The 19165-nt window shown below is 38.7% G+C and overlaps 1 protein-coding gene across 2 annotated transcripts in view; it reads left to right on the top strand.

Annotated features, from left to right (window-relative positions):
* Positions 1 to 19165, top strand: part of AATF (apoptosis antagonizing transcription factor) — a 100728-nt gene that overhangs the window by 35845 nt on the left and 45718 nt on the right. For both annotated transcript variants that reach the window (XM_044248476.1, XM_044248475.1), the window contains 4 exons: positions 4216 to 4330; positions 6810 to 7011; positions 7743 to 7907; positions 9210 to 9293. In XM_044248476.1, coding sequence (XP_044104411.1) covers positions 4216 to 4330; positions 6810 to 7011; positions 7743 to 7907; positions 9210 to 9293 — 566 coding nt within the window. The remainder of the gene's footprint in view (positions 1 to 4215; positions 4331 to 6809; positions 7012 to 7742; positions 7908 to 9209; positions 9294 to 19165) is intronic.

The raw sequence follows: 19165 nt of genomic DNA, 5'->3' as shown, positions 1-19165 counted from the left end.
CTATTGTATGTTTTCATGTTTATTTTAAAAATAACTGTATAGATATTTAAAAACTGATAAGGTAAGCTTTATTTTAGTTATAAATTCACTCTCTGCGTTCCCCCTCCAATCCCCTTGCCAGAAGTTATACTTATTGGTTTATAATCTAATTAATGAACTGTGCCTATGTCCAAACTTATTCTCTGCCTACAATTTTGTTTATGTTGAACAACCAAGATGAATCAGGGAGAAAAATAAAGCTGTTAGGTGAAAATGGTTTTTAGATTGGTGACATTTTATATATAGAATGCTTGCATATGGGTAGCATGTAAATGAATACTTAATACAGGAATCTATGAATACGAATACTAGTTCAGTCCTAGCACTGTCGATCAGTACAAGCAGAGCCTGGGATTTTCACCATGTGAAAGATGATGATTTTTTTGATTGTGATGTACTTTCTATATCCCACAGCATTTAAAGATTAATGAAATTCCTTAATATATAAAAAACATGTTTATTATTTTTCACGTAAATTCTGTGAGATAAGCAAAGGATTATGTACATTTTACAGAGGAGAAGATTGCAACTCAAAAATTAAATTGGTCTGCTCAGTAAAATGTCTAGTTAGTAATAGTGTCAGTTAGAATACAGGGCTCCTGACCTCTAGTAGAGCACACTTTCCATTGATTCTCTACTTGGAAAATTATTCCTAAAGCCAGTGTCCAGATGCTGAGGTTGTATCTTGATAATATGGTGAGGCATATGTCCTTCTTAATCTCCTCTTAAGGGAAAGGCCTCTGGAAATGGACCATGTAGGACAAAATAAACATATATATCCTTGACAGTCTCCATTTGTTTTGTGGCCACATGCCAAGAGGGAGAGAGAAGAGTGTATGCTTCTCTGCTGTTTTTTCAACTTGTAACTGACAGTAATTAGGAGAAAAATGAACGGTGAATTAGAAACTGTTGGTTCCATTCTCTTCATTTTTCATAGGGTTAAACAAATAGAACTCAGTCCTATATGAATGATAAAAAGAAGTTGGATTTGGTTTGGTTTTATATTTTGGCTGGGAAGAATCCGCTGTTGGATCTGAGTCTCCAGGAGAGTCTTTCCTCACTCTTGTCAGATGTGGCTTTGAGGAGGCTTGCTGTATCCAGGAAAGCATTGTCTGGTCTCTTCAGATTTTACATAACATCTCAGTGGAAGGAAATGTGGCCCTTTTCTCAAAGAAATGAGAATTGCCTTCTCTCTTCTATATCTCTTTATAGGAAGCTGTGTGTTGGTCATTGGTGACTTTACTTTGATAAACATTTTTTTTTCTTTTTCTTTTTCTTTCCTTTGTGTGTGTGTGTGTGTGTGTGTGTGAGTGTGTGTGTGTGGTTAGAAGCACAGAATTGCAGATTTCATCTCTGGTAGGTCTCTTGACACTTTGATGCATGGTGGTGCTATCCCTGAATGGAGCTTAAATACTTCAGGGCTACTTTCTGACTGGGTGAAGGGGTGTATAAAATGAGAACATATGAGAGAGTATTAACAGAAAGGCACACTTTGATTTACTGATATTGGCTCTCTGCTTTCTTGTTGGATTGATATGCTGTCTAATATATCTGCAGTGGATTTTTTTAAACTGACTTGAACAAAATAAAAAGGCTTGTATAGCTACTTGAAAGTGGCCCTTAAAAGTAGTAGTCTTTTCGTTGTATGTTTTCACAGTTCTTGGTTCTGCCACATGTGAGTCACATTATGACTTGCTTGCTGGGGATAAGCAGCTGTGAACATTATAGACTGCTTTGCAAACTGCACCCCCACCCCAGCACATGGTTCCTGATTTCCTGGTTTACATAAAGGATACATGGAATCTGCCAAAAATAAGGGACGGGCATCTGCTTTTCTTCTTTTGAATTTTTTATTGCGGCAAAAAAAACATGAAATCTAAAATTGACCTAACATAAAATTTATCCTAATCGTTTTTTCCATTTTCAAATTTATTTTGAATTTTCATCCTATGTAATTAACATACAGTGTTACATTAGTTTCAGGTGTATAATAGGGATTCAAAAAATTTACCCTAACTATTTCTAAGTGTATAGTTCAGTAGTGTTAAGTATATTCACACTGTTGTGTTACCAATCTCCAGAACTTTTCTGTCTTGTAAGAGTAAACACTGTACCTGTTAAACAGGCCTCCATTCCCCTCTCTGCCAAGCCCTGGTAACCCCCATCCTACTTTCTGTCTCTGAATTTGACTACTTGAGGTACCTCCTATAAGTGGAATGATATAGTACCTGTCTTTTTATGACTAGCTTATTGCACTGAGCATAATGTCTCCAAGGTTCATCCCATGTGTTATAGCCTGTGTCAGAATTTCTTTTTAAAGGGTGAATAACATTCCTTTTTTTTTTTTTCCTGTTCTTTTTGACTAGGCTCAAGATTGAAGAATTATAGATGATTTTTTTCTGCACAGAGATGAACTGGGATGGTAGAATTATTCATTATGCCCTGGTTTGGGAACACTTAAAGTTTGTGTTGTTTTTTTTTTCAATTGTATTAAAATATGCATGACATAAAATTGACCAGCTTAGCCACTTATAGAAATATAGTTCAATATTTTTAAGTACATTTGCATGGCTGTCCCAATATCCCCACTGTCCATCTCCAGAACGTTTTCATCATCTCATTCTGAAGCTCTGTATCCATTGAACAGGAACAGGTGTCCATTCCCCTCTCTTATCCACCCCCCCCGCCATCGTTCTGCTTTCTGCTTCTGTGAATGTGCCTGTTCTATGTCCCTCATGTAAGTGAAATCACACGGTACTTGTGCTTTTGTGACTCGCTTACTTAGCGTAAGATTCTCAAGGTTAGATCTTGGGAATTTTGAAAACTACTTTGCAAATGCAAAATTGGTTTGTGGTTTCACTTTGGAAAACATGGGCGCTCTCTCTTAAGATACAACCTTTTCTAGAAAAGGCACTAAAAACCGTGGTTAACGCTAACTGAAGTTTGTGTGGGCTGAAGTCCCTATGGAATATAAAGTAAAAATGAATGTAGGGTTTGCTAAATGAAAGTAGGGGTGTTTGTGAGAAGGTTACAGTTATTTAAGGGAAAGGGGGAAGGTGTGAGAGAAGCATAGCCAGAGATGAATGGACAGCCATTACTGATAATAAGAATGGAAAATCACCCGATTTAGCAATGGATTAAATATATAGAGTAAGGGCACTGAAATGTCAGTGATCGCCTATGAAAACACATTAAACAGAGAAAATCAGACAAGGGAGAAATATTAGGTAGGAAGAACAAAGTTCTGTTTCTGACATGGTGTATTTGGAGGAGTGATGGAGCATCCATGTGAAGATTCTCTTGCAGTTGCTGGAAATGTAGAAGCTCGATAATAGGAGAGGCGTCTGAGTGCTACCAACGCATAAATAGTGATTATCGGTGTCTAGTTAGCCCCTTTAGCAGGATTAGGCTGATAAAGAAGGTAAGAGTTCAGTTCTCAGAGGGCCAGTTTTTATCCTGAAAGTTCTTAGCCGTAGTAGACTATACTTAATCCTGATTACAAATGCATCCTGTTGGCTCTTTAGAGAACCAGGTAAGAACATATTCTCAATGCGCAGAGTTTTAATACACAATTCAGTACCACAAATAGTAAGTCATTAACTTGGGGGTTTTCATACGTGAACAACAACTTTTCATAGGAGAACGTGTGCAGAAATTGTATGTATGAGGTGGCAGCTCAAACCAGAGGCAAATGAGATCTCCTGAGGGAGGGCGATGACGGCAGCAGCAACAACACAGTAGGGATTCCAGGACAGAGCTGTGCTCTTCAGGAGAGGAGAGATTGCTTAAGGAGTTGATTGATAGAGGGATAATCCAGGAGGTCGGTGGGTTACCTGTAGAAGCTAACACCATGAGGAAAAACTATTGGTTATGATGACAGGCAGGGTACAAGTTGGTCAATCTTGCTGAATTTAAGAACTCACAATTTATTGCAGACCCTTTCCTACACACTTTACATATGTTACCTCACTTGTTCCTCACAACAAGCCTGTGAAGTGGGCACTGGCATTATTTCCTTTCAGGAATTCTGTGTTTCAGAGAGTTCTTAGGCCCCATGTACCCTTTGCCTACCCCCAACCCCCGCCAGAACTGCCCAGGAGTCATGAGTTACAGTCATTGCCTGCTTTGAAGAATTGTAGATAATTTATTGTTCCTTCTCTGTGCTTCATTTCCCAGGTCACAAGGCCCTTAAAGCATTGTTGAGGTCATTGGCAGATCTTCAGGAAGAGTTACTTTTCCAGTACCCAGACACTAGATATTTAGTAGATGGGACAAAGCCCAAAGCAGAAAGGTAAGGAAGGAATGGAGCTATGGTGTTGCTTATTTTAATCTGGGTAGTTTTCCATCATTTTTGAAAAAGAAAGCCAAATCTTCTGCAGGCAGATATCATACTTATTGTTAGTAGTAACAGAAAGACCTTCTTATATTTACCTGGTGGCCAGGATGGCACACAAATTAAGAATTAGGTTTTCCTTTTTTATATTTACTTGTGCCTGCTTTTCTTTGTGGGCTTCTGCAAAAGGCTTGCCTTTTCTTTAGAACTATTGAAATTAGGAGATGAGCGGTGCCTGGGTGGTACAGTTGGTTGAGTGTCCAACTCCTGGCTTTGGCTCAGGTTGTGATCTCAGGGTGGTGAGATCAAGTTCTGTGTCAGGCTTTGCACTAAGCGTGGAGTTGGCTTGAGACTCTCTATCTTCCCCTCCCTCTGCCCTTCCCCATCTCAAATAAATAAATAAGTCTTTAAAAGAAAAAAGAAATTAGGAGATGAAAGCTCATTTTTAATTTTAATTCTTTTTTAAAAAAATAATGATTTTATTTCTTTATTTGAGAGAGAGAGACACAGTGAGAGAAGGAACACAAGCAGGGGGAGTGGGAGAGGGAGATGCAGGCCTCCCGCCCAGCTGGGAGCCTGACGCAGGGCTTGATCCCAGGATTCTGGAATCATGACCTGAGCAGAAGGCAGGTGCCCAACACCTGAGCTACCCAGGCGCCCTTTAATTCTTTTTTAAAAATATTTTGTTTGAGGGACGCCTGGGTGGCGCAGTTGGTTGGACGACTGCCTCCGGCTCAGGGCGTGATCCTGGAGTCCCGGGATCGAGTCCCACATCAGGCTCCCAGCTCCATGGGGAGTCTGCTTCGCTCTCTGACCTTCTCCTCACTCATTCTCTCTCTCACTGTCTCTCTCTCTCAAATAAATAAAATAAAAAAATCTTAAAAAAAAAAAAAAAAAAAAAAAATATTTTGTTTGAGAGCAAGCCAGCAAGTGAGTGTACGAGTGGGAAGTGTGCAGAAGGAGAGAGAGAAGCAGGCTCCCCAATGAGCAGGCAACCACATGTGGGACTCCATCCCAGGGCCCTGAGATCATGACCTGAGCTGAAAGCAGGCACTCAACTTACTAAGCCACCCAGGCATCCCTTAATTTTAATTTTTTTTTTTTTTTTTTTTAAGATTGTGTTTATTTGTCAGTAGGGGGAAGAGAGAGAGAGAGCACAGGCAGAGGGAGAAGTAGGCACCCTGCTGAGCAAGGGGGTCAATGCCGGACTGGATCCTCAGACCCTGGGGTCATGACCTGAGCCAAAGGCAACCGCTTAACTGACTGAGCCACCCAGGCGTCCTTTAATTTTAATTCTTAATTAATGTTTATGTAGCAGTTTGTGCCAATACCATGAAATTGCTGGTCAAAGCCATCTCCTTTTCAGTGAGGGAAGAAGCAGTTATTTTGAAGGATGGAAAATTTTCAGAAAGGCAGGGAATATATATAAGCATGTTTACTTTTTCTGAAGTTGTCACATTTGATGAAGGATTTCCACAGAAACCCCTACCCACCCACCTGTTGTTTGAGCCTGCTGTATATGGTACCTGCTTGCTTTTTTCCCTTTGGGCTTATCCTTTGCTCCATTTGTTTTTAGTTGGAGGGACAACAGTAAGCTCACATTTATTGAGCACCTACAATGTGTTGGGGTCAGTAGTCCAGTGAGTCTAAGTGGCTTGCTTGAAAGAGGCTGTATTACTTGATCCAGACAGTTGCCTTTATTTCAGCGTAGTTCCCGTCCTCTTGCCCACTGCTTGGAGTTTCCTTCACATTCAGCTCTTTTCCTTTGATTCAACTAATATTATTCTGCTTTCCTGAACAATTGGTTACAGGGAGACACATTTCCTTTATTGATTTGGGGATTAAGGTCATAAAAATATGATTATGTGTTTAATTTTTAAAGACCATCTTATAACAGTATAGGCCTGGTTCATATGCATTTCTAATAATGTTTTTACAACCTCATTTATTTTTACGGTTTGCTTACCTTTTAAAAAATATTTCTAAGCCAGTAATTTTTATATTTATTTGAAAAGTTACATGAGTTTTTGATTGAGCTCACGAACATTCTTTTCAAACAAAAAAAGCCACCCTCCCTCCCATCTGTGGTGTTTTTTAAAATGTAGACAGAATAGGGAAGGCCTGGGGTGTTTGGGTTGTCTCAGTTGTTAGGCGTCTGCCTTCGGCTCAGGTCATGATGCCAGGGCGCTGAGATCAAGCCCCCCACATTGGGCTCCTTGCTCAGCAGGGAGCCTGCTTCTCACTGTCTCACTCCTCCAGCTTGTGTTTCCTCTCTCTCTGTGTCTCTTTCTGTCAAATAAATTTCAAAAATCTTTAAAAAAAAAAGAAAAAAAGGAGAATAGGGAAGGCCTAAGTACTCTCAACTTCATGTGAGCCTAGCTTTTCACTTGGGTGGTGTTTGTGTGCATTGAACTTAATGTTCTTATTGATTTTACAGTGAGGAGGAGATTTCCAGTGAAGATGAAGATCTGTTAGAAGAGAAGAAGAAGCAGAGAAGGGCCCCACCAAAGAGGAAGCTGGAAATGGAGGACTATCCCAGCTTTATGGCAAAGCGTTTTGCTGACTTTACAGCCTACAGGAACCGCACACTTCAGAAGTGGCATGATAAAACCAAGCTGGCTTCTGGAAAACTGGGGAAGGCAAGTATGTGTGTGTTTGTGTGTGTGTGTGTACATGTGTGTAACAGAGTTTGGGCCAACCTGAAGCAGTTTAAAGACATTGGAACTACAGCTCATTGATACAGATAATGTCATGATGTAATAGTAATCAGTCATTTCTACAGAAAAATGTACTGAACTCCTGCCATTCAGTCCTGGGATTTTAATTTTATTAGAAGGAATATTTTGGTGACACCTGGGTGATTCCGTTGGTTAAGCCTCCAACTCTTGATTTCAGCTCAGGTCATGATATCAGGGTAGTGAGATCTAGCATTGAGTCTGTTTGGGATTCTCTCTCTCCCTCTGCCCCCTCCCCCTGCTTGAGTGCTCTCTCTCATGTGCCTGCTCTCAAATAAATAAATAAATAAATAAAGTCTTTTTTTTTTTTTTTTTTTTTTTAAAGAATATTTTGTTCTAGAAAATGACCTTGTAAGTGTTCAGATGTTTGGGAATACAAAATACTGAAAGAAGTGGATTTTTCAACAGTTACAGAAGGTGTGAAAGTTAATCTCTGGGTATAGGAATGCCTTAGACTAATTTTTTTTTTTCCCTGAGAACAATTACAGCTATTCACAAAGTCAGTCTGTAACACAAAGTCCCTCTGAAAGGAGGATTGTCTATTTCTTTGCTGACACAGAAAGATAGAGAAACCAATGTAGCTGCCTTCAGCACAGACTTGCTGCATTATCTGACACTGGTTAATGTTGTTGCAGGGTTTTGGTGCCTTTGAACGCTCAATCTTGACTCAGATCGATCATATTCTGATGGACAAAGAAAGATTACTTCGAAGGACACAGACCAAGCGCTCCATCTACCGAGTTCTTGGCAAACCTGAACCAGCAACGCAGCCTCTCCCGGAGAGTTTGCCAGGACAACCGGTAAGAGCTCTGGGATGCTGGGTGATTACAGGGAGCAGTTTCTATGAGGCTCATTAGCTGAAAAGTCTGATCACCTGCTTGTAGGTATTACCCTTGGTATAAGGAGTTCATGAAAGAAAGGGGAAAAAGCACTACTTTACTAGATTGTAAATTGACTAGAAACTAAGAATTTGTGGGAGGAGAAAATTCTTTTAAAATGGAGCTATTATTAACTTGTGTGCAGTCTTCTCTTATTTTTGAGTTTGACGTGAGCCTGGTAATGGAACCATTCGTAATCCAATTTTTAAAAATTCAATTTTAGAGCTGCTTCTCTAGCAGTATCAGTATGGAAGGAAGTGTGCATTTTATGTCAGACGTTTAGATACTATAGAAAAGGATCCATATCTGGAGCACATTCTTTTGTTTAAAGAAACTTTTATTTATAGAAATATATACTTAATAATTTTTTTCAAAGTTCAGAAGAATTTAAAATGAAAAGTAAAATTCTGCTTCTTCAATTACACCAGTGTTCATTTGTAACTGTAACAAGACATTTTCTATTCATATAACTATATATAGATATAACACATATGCATATATAGAAACATGGTTCTGTTTTTTTTCTAACTAAATGGGATGATTTATGTGTTTATATAAAGTATTAATACACTATATAAAATCTTACTATTTTTTAAATTTAATTTTTCCTGGACACTTTTCTAAATCATTACATAGGGATTTTTTAATCTCATTTTTCCCAGTACTAGGCTATGGGGTATTCCATTGTAGGCGTGTACTATAATTTATTGAAACAGTGGCTGTTTATGTTGTCTCCAGCTTAAAAACAGTGCTGTAGGAAACATTCATGAGCATTTATAATACGTGTATTTGTGTGAACATATGGATAGATTTCTCAAAGTGGAAATGTCAAATCAAAGAGAATACACATATTAAATCCTGATAGATGTTACTGAGTGCCTCCAGAAAGGTTGCATTAATTTCCATTTCCACCAGTTCTGTTTTCTGGTACTGAGTGTTGCCAGGTTTAGAGCTGAAAAATGGAGTCTTCTCATTTTAATTTTCATGTATTTAATTAGAATGAGATTAAACATATTTTTATGTGATTATTGATGATTTTTTGTTATTTTCATGTTGAGTGCCTAATTAATGTCTTTGTCCACTTTTTTATTGGAATATTTTTGTTCTTTAGTTGTAAGAGCTCTTTATATCTTAAGGAAAGCTGCTTTCCTGTTATACACTGTTATACACATTATTTGTGGTGGCTACATTACTTTGATTACTCTTTGGATTCACTCCTTCTAGGAGGTCCTTCCTCAAGCCCCTGCCAATGCCCACCTGAAGGACTTGGATGGTGAAATCTTTGATGACGATGACTTTTACCACCAGGTGTGATTTTTACACTGTTTTCTTTTGTTACAGATCAGGTTTTAGCATTTCAAAACAGCTCATAGAACTCTCTGACCAAAAGGTGGCTTACTTTGGAAGGAGGATAGAATCAGAGAGTTAGAACTGCTATCTTTAAGATCGGCTTACTGTGTAATTCTGAGTCTGTTTTGGTTTTTCTTTTTTAAGAGTTTATTTTTTTTAAGTAATCTCTACACCCTCTACAGGGTGTAGAGATTATACAACAGCTGCTTCTGTTGTGCTCCTATGTTGTATTTTTCCTTTTGAAATGAAAAACGACTGCAACTACTTTGTTAGTCACTGCAGAGTGTGAAGTATCTGTAAAAAAGCTGCAACTTCCTTGAGTTGGGAGGTTTATTTTTTCTCAACCATTTTTGCTAATATTTATAGAGGATTTTTTGTTAGTTGTTTGGTTTCTTGTCCTGTTGCTATTAGATTGGGATGTGGAGCTAAGGTTGGACTCCCAGAGTCCTTGAACTGCATTTCTGGTTCTATTGCTTATTAAGTGTTTTGCCTTTGGGGGATGTGTGTGCGTGTGCACATGAGCATGCATGCATGCATGTCTGTTCACATCAGTTAAGTATGTATTGAGATTGTCTGCTACTATTGATTATAACAATAATGTAATGTTTTGAAGACAGACAGAATTGGTAGAGGTTGAAATATGGCCCAGTTTTGATATCTCTTTCAGAATGTTCCCCCCACCCCCACCCCCGGTCTTTCCCTGACATTATTCTCTGCTGGCATGCTGCTCTTTTTTTTTTTTTTTTTTTTTAAAGATTTTATTTATTTACTTGACAAAGATCACAAGTAGGCAGAGAGAGAGAGAGGGAAGCAGGCTCGCTGCTCAGCAGCGAGCCTGATGCGGGGCTCGATCCCAGGACCCTGAGATCATGACCTGAGCCCAAGGCAGAGGCTTAACCCACTGAGCCACCCAGGTGCCCCCATGCTGCTCTTTTTAATGATGTTAGTGACTGTAAAGGTAGACTAAACATTTGTGCTGTTCTAAAGAACTAAAATAATTTCCTGTAATCCTGGGTCTCCTGATAAGCCATACTTAATTAAGTACGCTTTGGGATGTACCCTTTCTAGCTTTGGAGAATCAAGGATGCTATTCAGCAGTGACACACCAGCTTTTGTTGAGCCATTATTTACCAAGATATTCTTTTTTCTCAGCTGAATTTTTAGCGTGTTGACTTTTGCCAAAGAATTTGCAACTGCTTGTTGAAGGTTTAGCCATGATGACTGTATTATGTATTTGGTATATGAAGGAAAGAATATGGGAAAATTACACTGTGAGGCCAATAGAACAGGTAATTGTGTACAGGGGATAGCTTTGAGTCTTTGCCCTAAGAAGAGAAATAATCTTTCTATTCACTCTGGAATGTTCAATGAAATTATTGCCGTAAGTGAGCCTTAAAAGTAATGATGAGAGGGTATAGGAAAGAGGATTGGTGTGTCCTCAGGTGTTCCTAGTCAGAGGTCCTGATTCTTTTTTCCATTTCTTCTCTATTATATCCATTTGTCAGAAGAGTAGGGAACTCTATTTTGTTCTAGGGCGTCTAAGGAAGTACCTGATATGGGATATTAATGCTGTGTAATTGTGTGAGATCATGGGAGACAATCAGAAATGCTCCAGTCTTCATTAATTGAAGTGTACATTGTTCGATGGAAAGTGCATCATAAATTAAATAGGCTTTATAAAATTAAACTGAAATTACTGAGGAGAAGTTGCTTCCACTGGCAATCCTTAGTCTGAAAGATTTTTTATTTTTTTTAATCTTTTTTTTTTTTTTTTCCTGGAGGTCTGTTTAAAAAGAAATAGCATTACTTGATTGGCCCTTCATCCCAATTAATAATTTTACCTTCGATAAATTTTGATTTCAGAGTTATGACTAGTCACATCTTAGCTTTTCCCCTTGCTGGTTAATTGGGGTGCTGGGGTTAATCTAAATTAAAACTTAAACTAATAGAGGTCAGCAAGGCAGCTGAAACACCTGAGTGAAACAAATGGGGCTGCCAGGCGCAACTTTATCTTGGCTGTTTCCCAAGAGGGAAGTGGCAGCAAATTGGAGTTGTTTCAGCCTTCTGTAAAGGTGAATGATGGGTGACACTTGTTAATGTACAGCCGCTCCGGAAGCATTCCAGATTGCTTTGCTGCTGTACCAACTGCTGCCATCCATGCACAGTCAGTAGGAACTGGACCAGTTGCCAACATCTGGCAGCACAGCAAGGAATGGGTGCAAGTCTTGAAACCCCGCAGATTCTAAATATGGTGCTTAGAACTGTGCAGGCTTTAATCACTTACCACTCTTTGGCAACGGGCTACGACAGCTTATCCTAGCCTCGTACATCACATCCCGACATCTGCTGAGCCTTGAGGCAGCTGCACATTCATTTTCTTTTCTTGCCTTTTCTCTTTGCCTCCTATTCCTCTTCTTCTCCCCACTCCCTCCCTCCCTGCATCCCCCCCACACCTCCGCCTCCCTTCAGTTTTCCTCTCCCTCCCCAGTATACTTCTTGGGAGAGATGATCTGTAAAGATTACTGCTTCATTGTGTGCAAGTAATTGTGGTGATGCCAGGCCCTTGACAGACACAGCGCAGCACCTGTTCTGCTGACCTGGTTAATTTCTTCTGTTGAGTGGGATTTGCCCGAGATTGGAGCTGAAGCCAATTCAATGATAAGGCTAAAGAAAATGGCTGTATGTTTTCTGTCACCTCCCAATTAAATTGGCTTCATAAAGTGCTTTCCTTTATTTGTCAGGGTAGTAAGCCTGAGCTAAGTGTTGCATTCAGAAGTGGTACAATGTATTACAATGGGCCTGTGAGTTTTCATTTGTGTTTTTTTTATGTGGTCATATGGAAGAGCTGGGTGGTGAATATAATACACTTCACCATTTTTTTTGTTTAAACCATACTTGAAGCCAGACTCTTTGGGTCCATGTTTTGTAAGGAAGAGATTATAGCCACATTGAATTTTAATGTTTCATTGTAAGGGTTTAAAGGCTTACTTGGTTAATTCAGGCTGTGTAAATGCCCTAACTACTGAGAATGATATTCAGGGTCACAATACCCAACATACACACACATTCTCCCTCCCCCTCTCTATTTCCCTTTATTTCATAATGGGCCTTAAATTACTATAACTTTGAAAGTATATCTGTATTATTTAATAAAGGTACATATATAGGTATGTACATGTGTATATATATATATATATATATACATAGAGGTATCGGATATCATAAGTAATCATAATTTTTTGAGCTGAAAAGAACTTTACAAGAAACTGCATCCCTGAGAAGTTTAGTAACTTCCTGGAAGCCACATACTAGATGGCAACACGAGTACTTGATCTCAAGACTTTTTAGACCAAGTCCTGTTCTTTCTGTACCTTTATTTCTTCAATATTTCATTCTTGAGCCATCAAAAGACTTCACTATGGTATTACATCTTTCAGTTTGTAAATAAGCTTCATTTTATTAGAACCGGGAGAAATATTATTTGTGTTAGTCATTTTTTTTTTCTTGGAAGGCAGATGATTTATTGAACTCCTGTTACTTAACAATTCTAATGAAAAAAATTAGCTTTATAGTTGTGCTACTGGTTTGTTTGGAAACTGGAATTGCTGAAAGCTTGAAGTATACCCAGTGGGAAGATTTTATGAGAGAAACTGTTCACCTGCATTTCTGAGTTTCCCTGTCAAGTGGAATTAGTTTGTATTTGGCCTATTTCTTGTCAAAGCTCATCCCTAAAAACAATTTCACAAAATAGGAAGGTTGTAAATGACCACAAAGGATGAGCCATTGAGAAACGTTTTCAGTATCTGTTTTTCATTTTCATTATCCTATTTGCTGAGTTCTATGAGCTGTGTTATCTGTATGACTGTGTAAGGTTTTTCTTTTGTTTCGACTTGATTTTTTAAACCATCAGTTGATCTTTGACTTGAAAAGCCTGCATTCTTAAAGATTTGAGGAAGGACTAACATTTACTGAACACTAGTTATGTGCCAGCTCCTTGGCTTAGTAGATCAGTGCTTGACATACATCTTTATTTATTCCCTACAAGATCTCCAGGTTGAGATACGACTGCACTTAGCAATGAGCAATAGAAAGTGACTGCTTTTATTCTTTTCATATCCCAGACCTCGGACTAGTTTCTTGTTAGTTCATGAGGTATTTTGTTCTGAAAGGACTAATTGAGCTTAGATACTGACAAATCGATACCTGGATTTCTAAGGGTTCATTAGGATTTTGTATGTTGCATCTAGCTCTGTTTAGTTTTGATCTGGTTTGTCCTGTCACTTTGAATTTAACCAGGAGAGTCTAGAGAAAGGGATAATAGGTTTTGCTCTTTCGATGACCACTTTGATGGGTTAAATTTCTCCTTTCACATGCCATCAGGGCATGGCTATAACTGACCTTGCCACATGCTGGACTTAGACATTTGATAATGCCATAAACAAGTAATTACTAATTCGGTGAACTATTAAAAGTCGATAATGTTAAGAAATAAGGAAGAGGCAAGCTTTCTGACAAGGTGGTTTACTAATTAAATTGGTGAGTGATTAATATGGACAGTTGATGTGATGCTTTAATTGCATACATTTAGATCTCAGTGTGAATAAGATGTTTCGAGCCATTCCTGTGGTTAATGCAAGTATCCTTACTGTTGGCTTATATCTTTCCAGTGGTTCAGTTGTTGGTTAATAATATATTTTAAAGTTTGATTTGAACCTGTTCCTTTTATTTTTTTAAATTTAATAAAACATAATTTTATTGAAAATATGTATCTATTATATTTTAACATATTTTGTTTATTCTTACTAAGTATTGATATGCTTTTCTTATCATTGGATAGAAGGACAAGTATAAACAGCACTGTGTTTAATTTTATTAGAAAGTGACACTACCATATTTCTTCCCATTATTCCCCTTCATAAGATGCTTCATTTTTTGTACAGTGTGCACCAAGAAGCCACCCAATTTCTTATCTGGTTGTTTTCTGGGATTTTTGTCTTTCTTAAAATGTAGAAAGAGGGCTGCTGTGACAGGACAACTCTTTGAAGAGAAATGCGGGAAATAAAGTTGAGTGGTTTTCTGATTTGCACAGATCTTATGTTCTTTATCCAAGAAACAAAGAAGGAGAGAGTTCCTCTCCACGAACTTTTTAAAGTTCCCTATACCTGATAGCATTATCCATGTGCCACTAACTGCCTTTTCAATTCCATTGCTCTTTTCATGGGAATTCCTTCCAGAATCCAGTAACATGTTTATTGTCAATAAACACCATCATATTAGCAGTGAGAATCTTTTATTTGGAAGTTGGGGAAAATAGTATTCATTTCCTATTGTCTATTTTTCCATATATTTTTAAGCTGTTTAATCTATTTATTATACTTTTAACTGTATTTTATATATTCTTTTCAACCTCTCTTTTAGACTTTTTTTTATGTTTTTTTTTCCAACTTATTTATTTTCAGAAAAACAGTATTCATTATTTTTTCACCACACCCAGTGCTCCCTGCAAGCTGTGCCCTCTATAATACCCACCACCTGGTACCCCAACCTCCCACCCCCCGCTACTTCAAACCCCTCAGATTGTTTTTCAGAGTCCATAGTCTCTCATGGTTCACCTCCCCTTCCAATTTACCCAAAAGCACATACCCTCCCCAATGTCCATAACCCTACCCCCCTTCTCCCAACCGCCCCCCCCAACAACCCACAGTTTGTTTCGTGAGATTAAGAGTCACTTATGGTTTGTCTCCCTCCCTATCCCATCTTGTTTCATGGATTCTTCTCCTACCCACTTAAGCCCCCATGTTGCATGAACCTGTTCCTTTTAATTAGTTGTCAAAAAACAGATACCTTCTGGTTCAAAGCAGTATTTCATTTTTATTTTGTTAACTGTTACTTGAGATGTGGATTGTGTTTCTTAAAAATTTGATAAAACTTATTACATGTAGCCCTGTATGATGATTTTAGAAAGGATATAGATATGAAGTACATAAACTTGAAGATTGAAATTATGGCAGAAATACAGCAGAGAATCATTTAGGTTTCTTGAGGCATAGTAGAGGTTTAAAAAACAACAACAACAAAACAATCTGGGGCATCTGGGTATCTTAGTTGGTTGAGTGTCCAGCTCTTGCGTTTGGCTCAAATCATGATCTCTGTGTCGTGAGACCAAGTGTTAGGTTTCGCGCTGGGGCAGGGAGTCTGTTTGGGATTCTCCCTCTCCTCTGCCCCTTCCCCCATGTTTTCTCTCTCCCTCTCCCTCTTTCGAATAAATAAATAAATCTTAAAAAACAAACAACAACAAAAACAAACCAATACCAATGACCAATTAAACTCCAGTTTTAATAGTTACAAGATTATTTTGTGTACCACATGTAAGAATTTTATTTGAGATATATTCTAGCTTCTGTGCTAGAATGTGTCAGTGTTTAGACCCAATTTCAGCATCAGCATTCTAACTTCTGTGCTAGATGTGTCAGTGTTTAGACCCAATTTCAGCATCAGTATTGGCATTTGACTGCTAGCATGGACTTGCCCTTGTGCAGACTGCATGGGGTAAGAGACCCAAAGCCGTATTTTAAACGCAAGGTCCAGAAATTTCATCCAACAGTCATGTCAAGGGAAAGTACACGTGGCTGGCCCTCATTTCTTTCAGTTTCCTCGCTTTAAAAAACATCAGAGCATGACTTCAGTACTACTACCTCATTTAACAAAGGTAAAACCTCAGAACAAAGCCTGAAGCAGTACATTTTATGGAGCCAGCTAGGAAAGAGATAAGAATTGGCTTAGAAATGTTAAAGAAACTTTTTCAAACACAGGTGATACCCTGGGAGTATGCTAGGCAAATATGTGGCCAAAATTGCCTTTTCTATACTAATAAGCACAATGTCAGCCGGCTGAGTATAAATCAAACACAGGACTCCAGCAGTATTTTAGTGGCCCAGTGTGAAGATTTTGGTACTTCTCAGCAATGGGGAATGCTACCTGTTCCCAAAAGTAAATATGATGTCTTCTTATTAAATCATGCTCCTTTAAAGTCAATGATAGGGAAAATGATTTGGCGTAGAAAGGAGAGGTTAGATAGCATCTTTGAAGAACATCAAGGCCAGACTGACTTTTTGCGAACTGGAGCCTAAAGCAAGTACATGACGAGTATAGGATCACCCCACTTAGTGAGTTGGGGCATGGAAATCCAAGAATTTTTGCTCCTGGTTTGATTTTCTTTCCAGCATATTAAGCTGCCCTTTGATCTGACATGTTTGAAAATCCATTTGAAAATTTCCTTTTCAGAATAAATCTGTTTAGGATATTGGACATCCAGTGAGTATATCTGTTTGCACTCTGACACTTTTATGCAGTTATGAACTTCATTCAGTTAACACTTATTATACCAGATGCTAAGTTTATAAAGACAGAATCCCTGTCCAAGGAATTTGTGTCATCCCAAAGGAGTGAGATTCTCTCTTAATTTGTATGGTCACACAGCTTCTCCTTAAGAGTGTGACTTCATTAAAACTCGTGTGGAGAAAGTAAATGGTGAAAGAGAGTAATTGGGTTCTTGATACAAAACATACATGTAGTTGTCTGGTGTCTGCCTCAAGCACTGATTAACATACCAGTTTCTCTCCCAACATATACCTGATCTGATTCCTAAAGTCATTTTCTATAACTTCTGAAAGACCTTAAGAGGGGTGCCTGAGTGGCTCGGCCAGTTGAGCGTCTGTCCGACTCTTGGTTTTGGCTCAGATCATGATCTCAGCGTCCTGGGATGGAGCCCCTCTTGGGGCTCTGCACTCAGAGGGAGTCTGCTTATCTCCTCTTCCCTCCATCCCTCCCCCAGCTTATGTGTGAGGGCACATGCTCTCTCTCTCTCAAATAAAGAATGAAATCTTTAAAAAATAAAATTAAATAAAAGACTCTAAGAGATGTTGTTTGATATAAACTCTGGATAATATAAAATCCCTATTTTCTAAAAATGTAGTAATTGTTACAAGCTCAATTGAGATGCCAGTAGCCACTGAAACTTACTTCAGGTTAGCAGAGCCTTCATGTTGGTGATAGGTATTGGAGGGTTCTTTTAGCTATGGCCTGCTTTTGTGTATTTCTGAAATTTTCTATAATAGAAAGTTAAGGAGAAAAAAAGCCTTCAGATTTCTATCTTCCTTGCATCATTCATTCAATAAATATTTGCCTACCTGCTGTGTCTGAGTAACTGCTATTTTAGGCTGTTCTGTGCTGTCTAATGCAGTAGCTGCTAGCCATGTGTAGCTATTTAAATTTAAGTTAATTAAAATAGATTACAGTTAAAAATTCAGTTCCTCAGTCATACTGGCCACATCTCAAGTGCTACGTGGCCACATGTGCTAGTGGCTACACTACTGGACAGTGCAAGTATAGAACTTTTCCTCATCGTAGTTCTTTTGGAACTCTGTTAGGGGCTACGACAAAGGCAAGTTTTGTTGTTGTGAGCCTCCATTCTAGCTTAGAGCTGGGATGAAAGGGGAAATGTATAGTGACTGTATAATAAGAAATTCTAAAACTGGGTATGGGTGAAGGGAATACTAGGGTAGGGATGGGATGGTTGCTATTTTTGTGTAGGAAATTCAGGGCCTAAGGCTGTTCTTGAGCAGAGACCTGAAGGAAATAAATAGCAGCCATGCAGGTGCCTGGAGGAAGAGACTTGGGGACAAAGGGAATGACAAGTGCAGAGCCTCTGAGGCACAATGGAGAGTGGGACACTGTAGGAAATCCAAGGAGGCCAGTGTGTCTGGAGTGGAGTAGCAAGAAAGAGTGATATGAGAAGAGAGAAGAGAGGTAATGCGGGCCAAGTACTGTAGATCTTTGTAAGCTACTGCGGCACTGTGGCTTTTATTGTGACTGAAATGGGAAACCACTGAAGGGTTTGAATAGAGGAGTTGCATGATTGGACTAATATTTCAGAAGAATCTCTGGCTGGCTCATGTTGAGAATAAACTGTAGGGGGTAAGGTGGCAAAGACAAAACGAGTTAAGAGTCTAGTGATAAGCAGTCAAGAGATGGAGGTAGCTGGGACTAGGGTGGTTTGCAGGGAGTGCTAAGTGGTTGGATTCTGAATTTTCGTTCAGGGTGAACCGACAGGATTTGCTATTGGATTTCATATGGGATGTGGAAAGAGAGGAGTCCAGGATGACTTGGAGGTTTTTGGCCTGAGCAATTGGAAGGACGAAATTGCCATTTACTTAGATGGGGAAAGCAATGAGAGAAGCTAATTTGGAGGCGAAATCTGGAAGGTAGTTTTGGTTTTATTAAGCTTTTTTTTCTCCATGGACCTGTTTTGGCTTTAATTATTTTGATCATCATTATATTAATTTTAGATTACCTCAAAAACATTCAGTTGGAGTTCTTGAAGAGGTTAGTTCTATCTGTAATTTTGGGGTTCATGGGAAGGTCTGGGCTTGACTAAATTTGAGAACCACCAGCATATAGATTATATTTAATACCATGAGGCTGAACGAGATTACATAGAGAATGAAACGAGAGAAAATAGAATTGATTCAAACCCTGAGACCTGGGACATTCAGACATTTAGAGGTTGGGCAGATGAAGGGCAACCAGCAGAGGTGACTGAGAAGAAGCAATAGTAAGTTAAGAGAGTGAGGGAAGAGTGATTTCCCAGGTTCCATGTAGAAGTGTTTCAAGAAGGAGGAAATATAGTATCATCCTGATACCAAAACCAGACAAAAGCAGCACAAGGTAAGAAAGTTACAGACCAGTGTCTCTTAGGAATATAGGTGCAAGAGTCCACAGAGTACTCTTGACTCAATCCAGCAACATATAAAAAAGATTATGTACCATAA

The sequence above is a fragment of the Neovison vison genome, chromosome 5 (assembly GCF_020171115.1).
Source record: "Neovison vison isolate M4711 chromosome 5, ASM_NN_V1, whole genome shotgun sequence".
In the NCBI taxonomy this organism is placed as follows: Eukaryota; Metazoa; Chordata; class Mammalia; order Carnivora; family Mustelidae; genus Neogale; species Neogale vison.
Note: the sequence above shows the minus strand (reverse complement) of the source record. Positions and strands in the feature narration are given on the sequence as shown.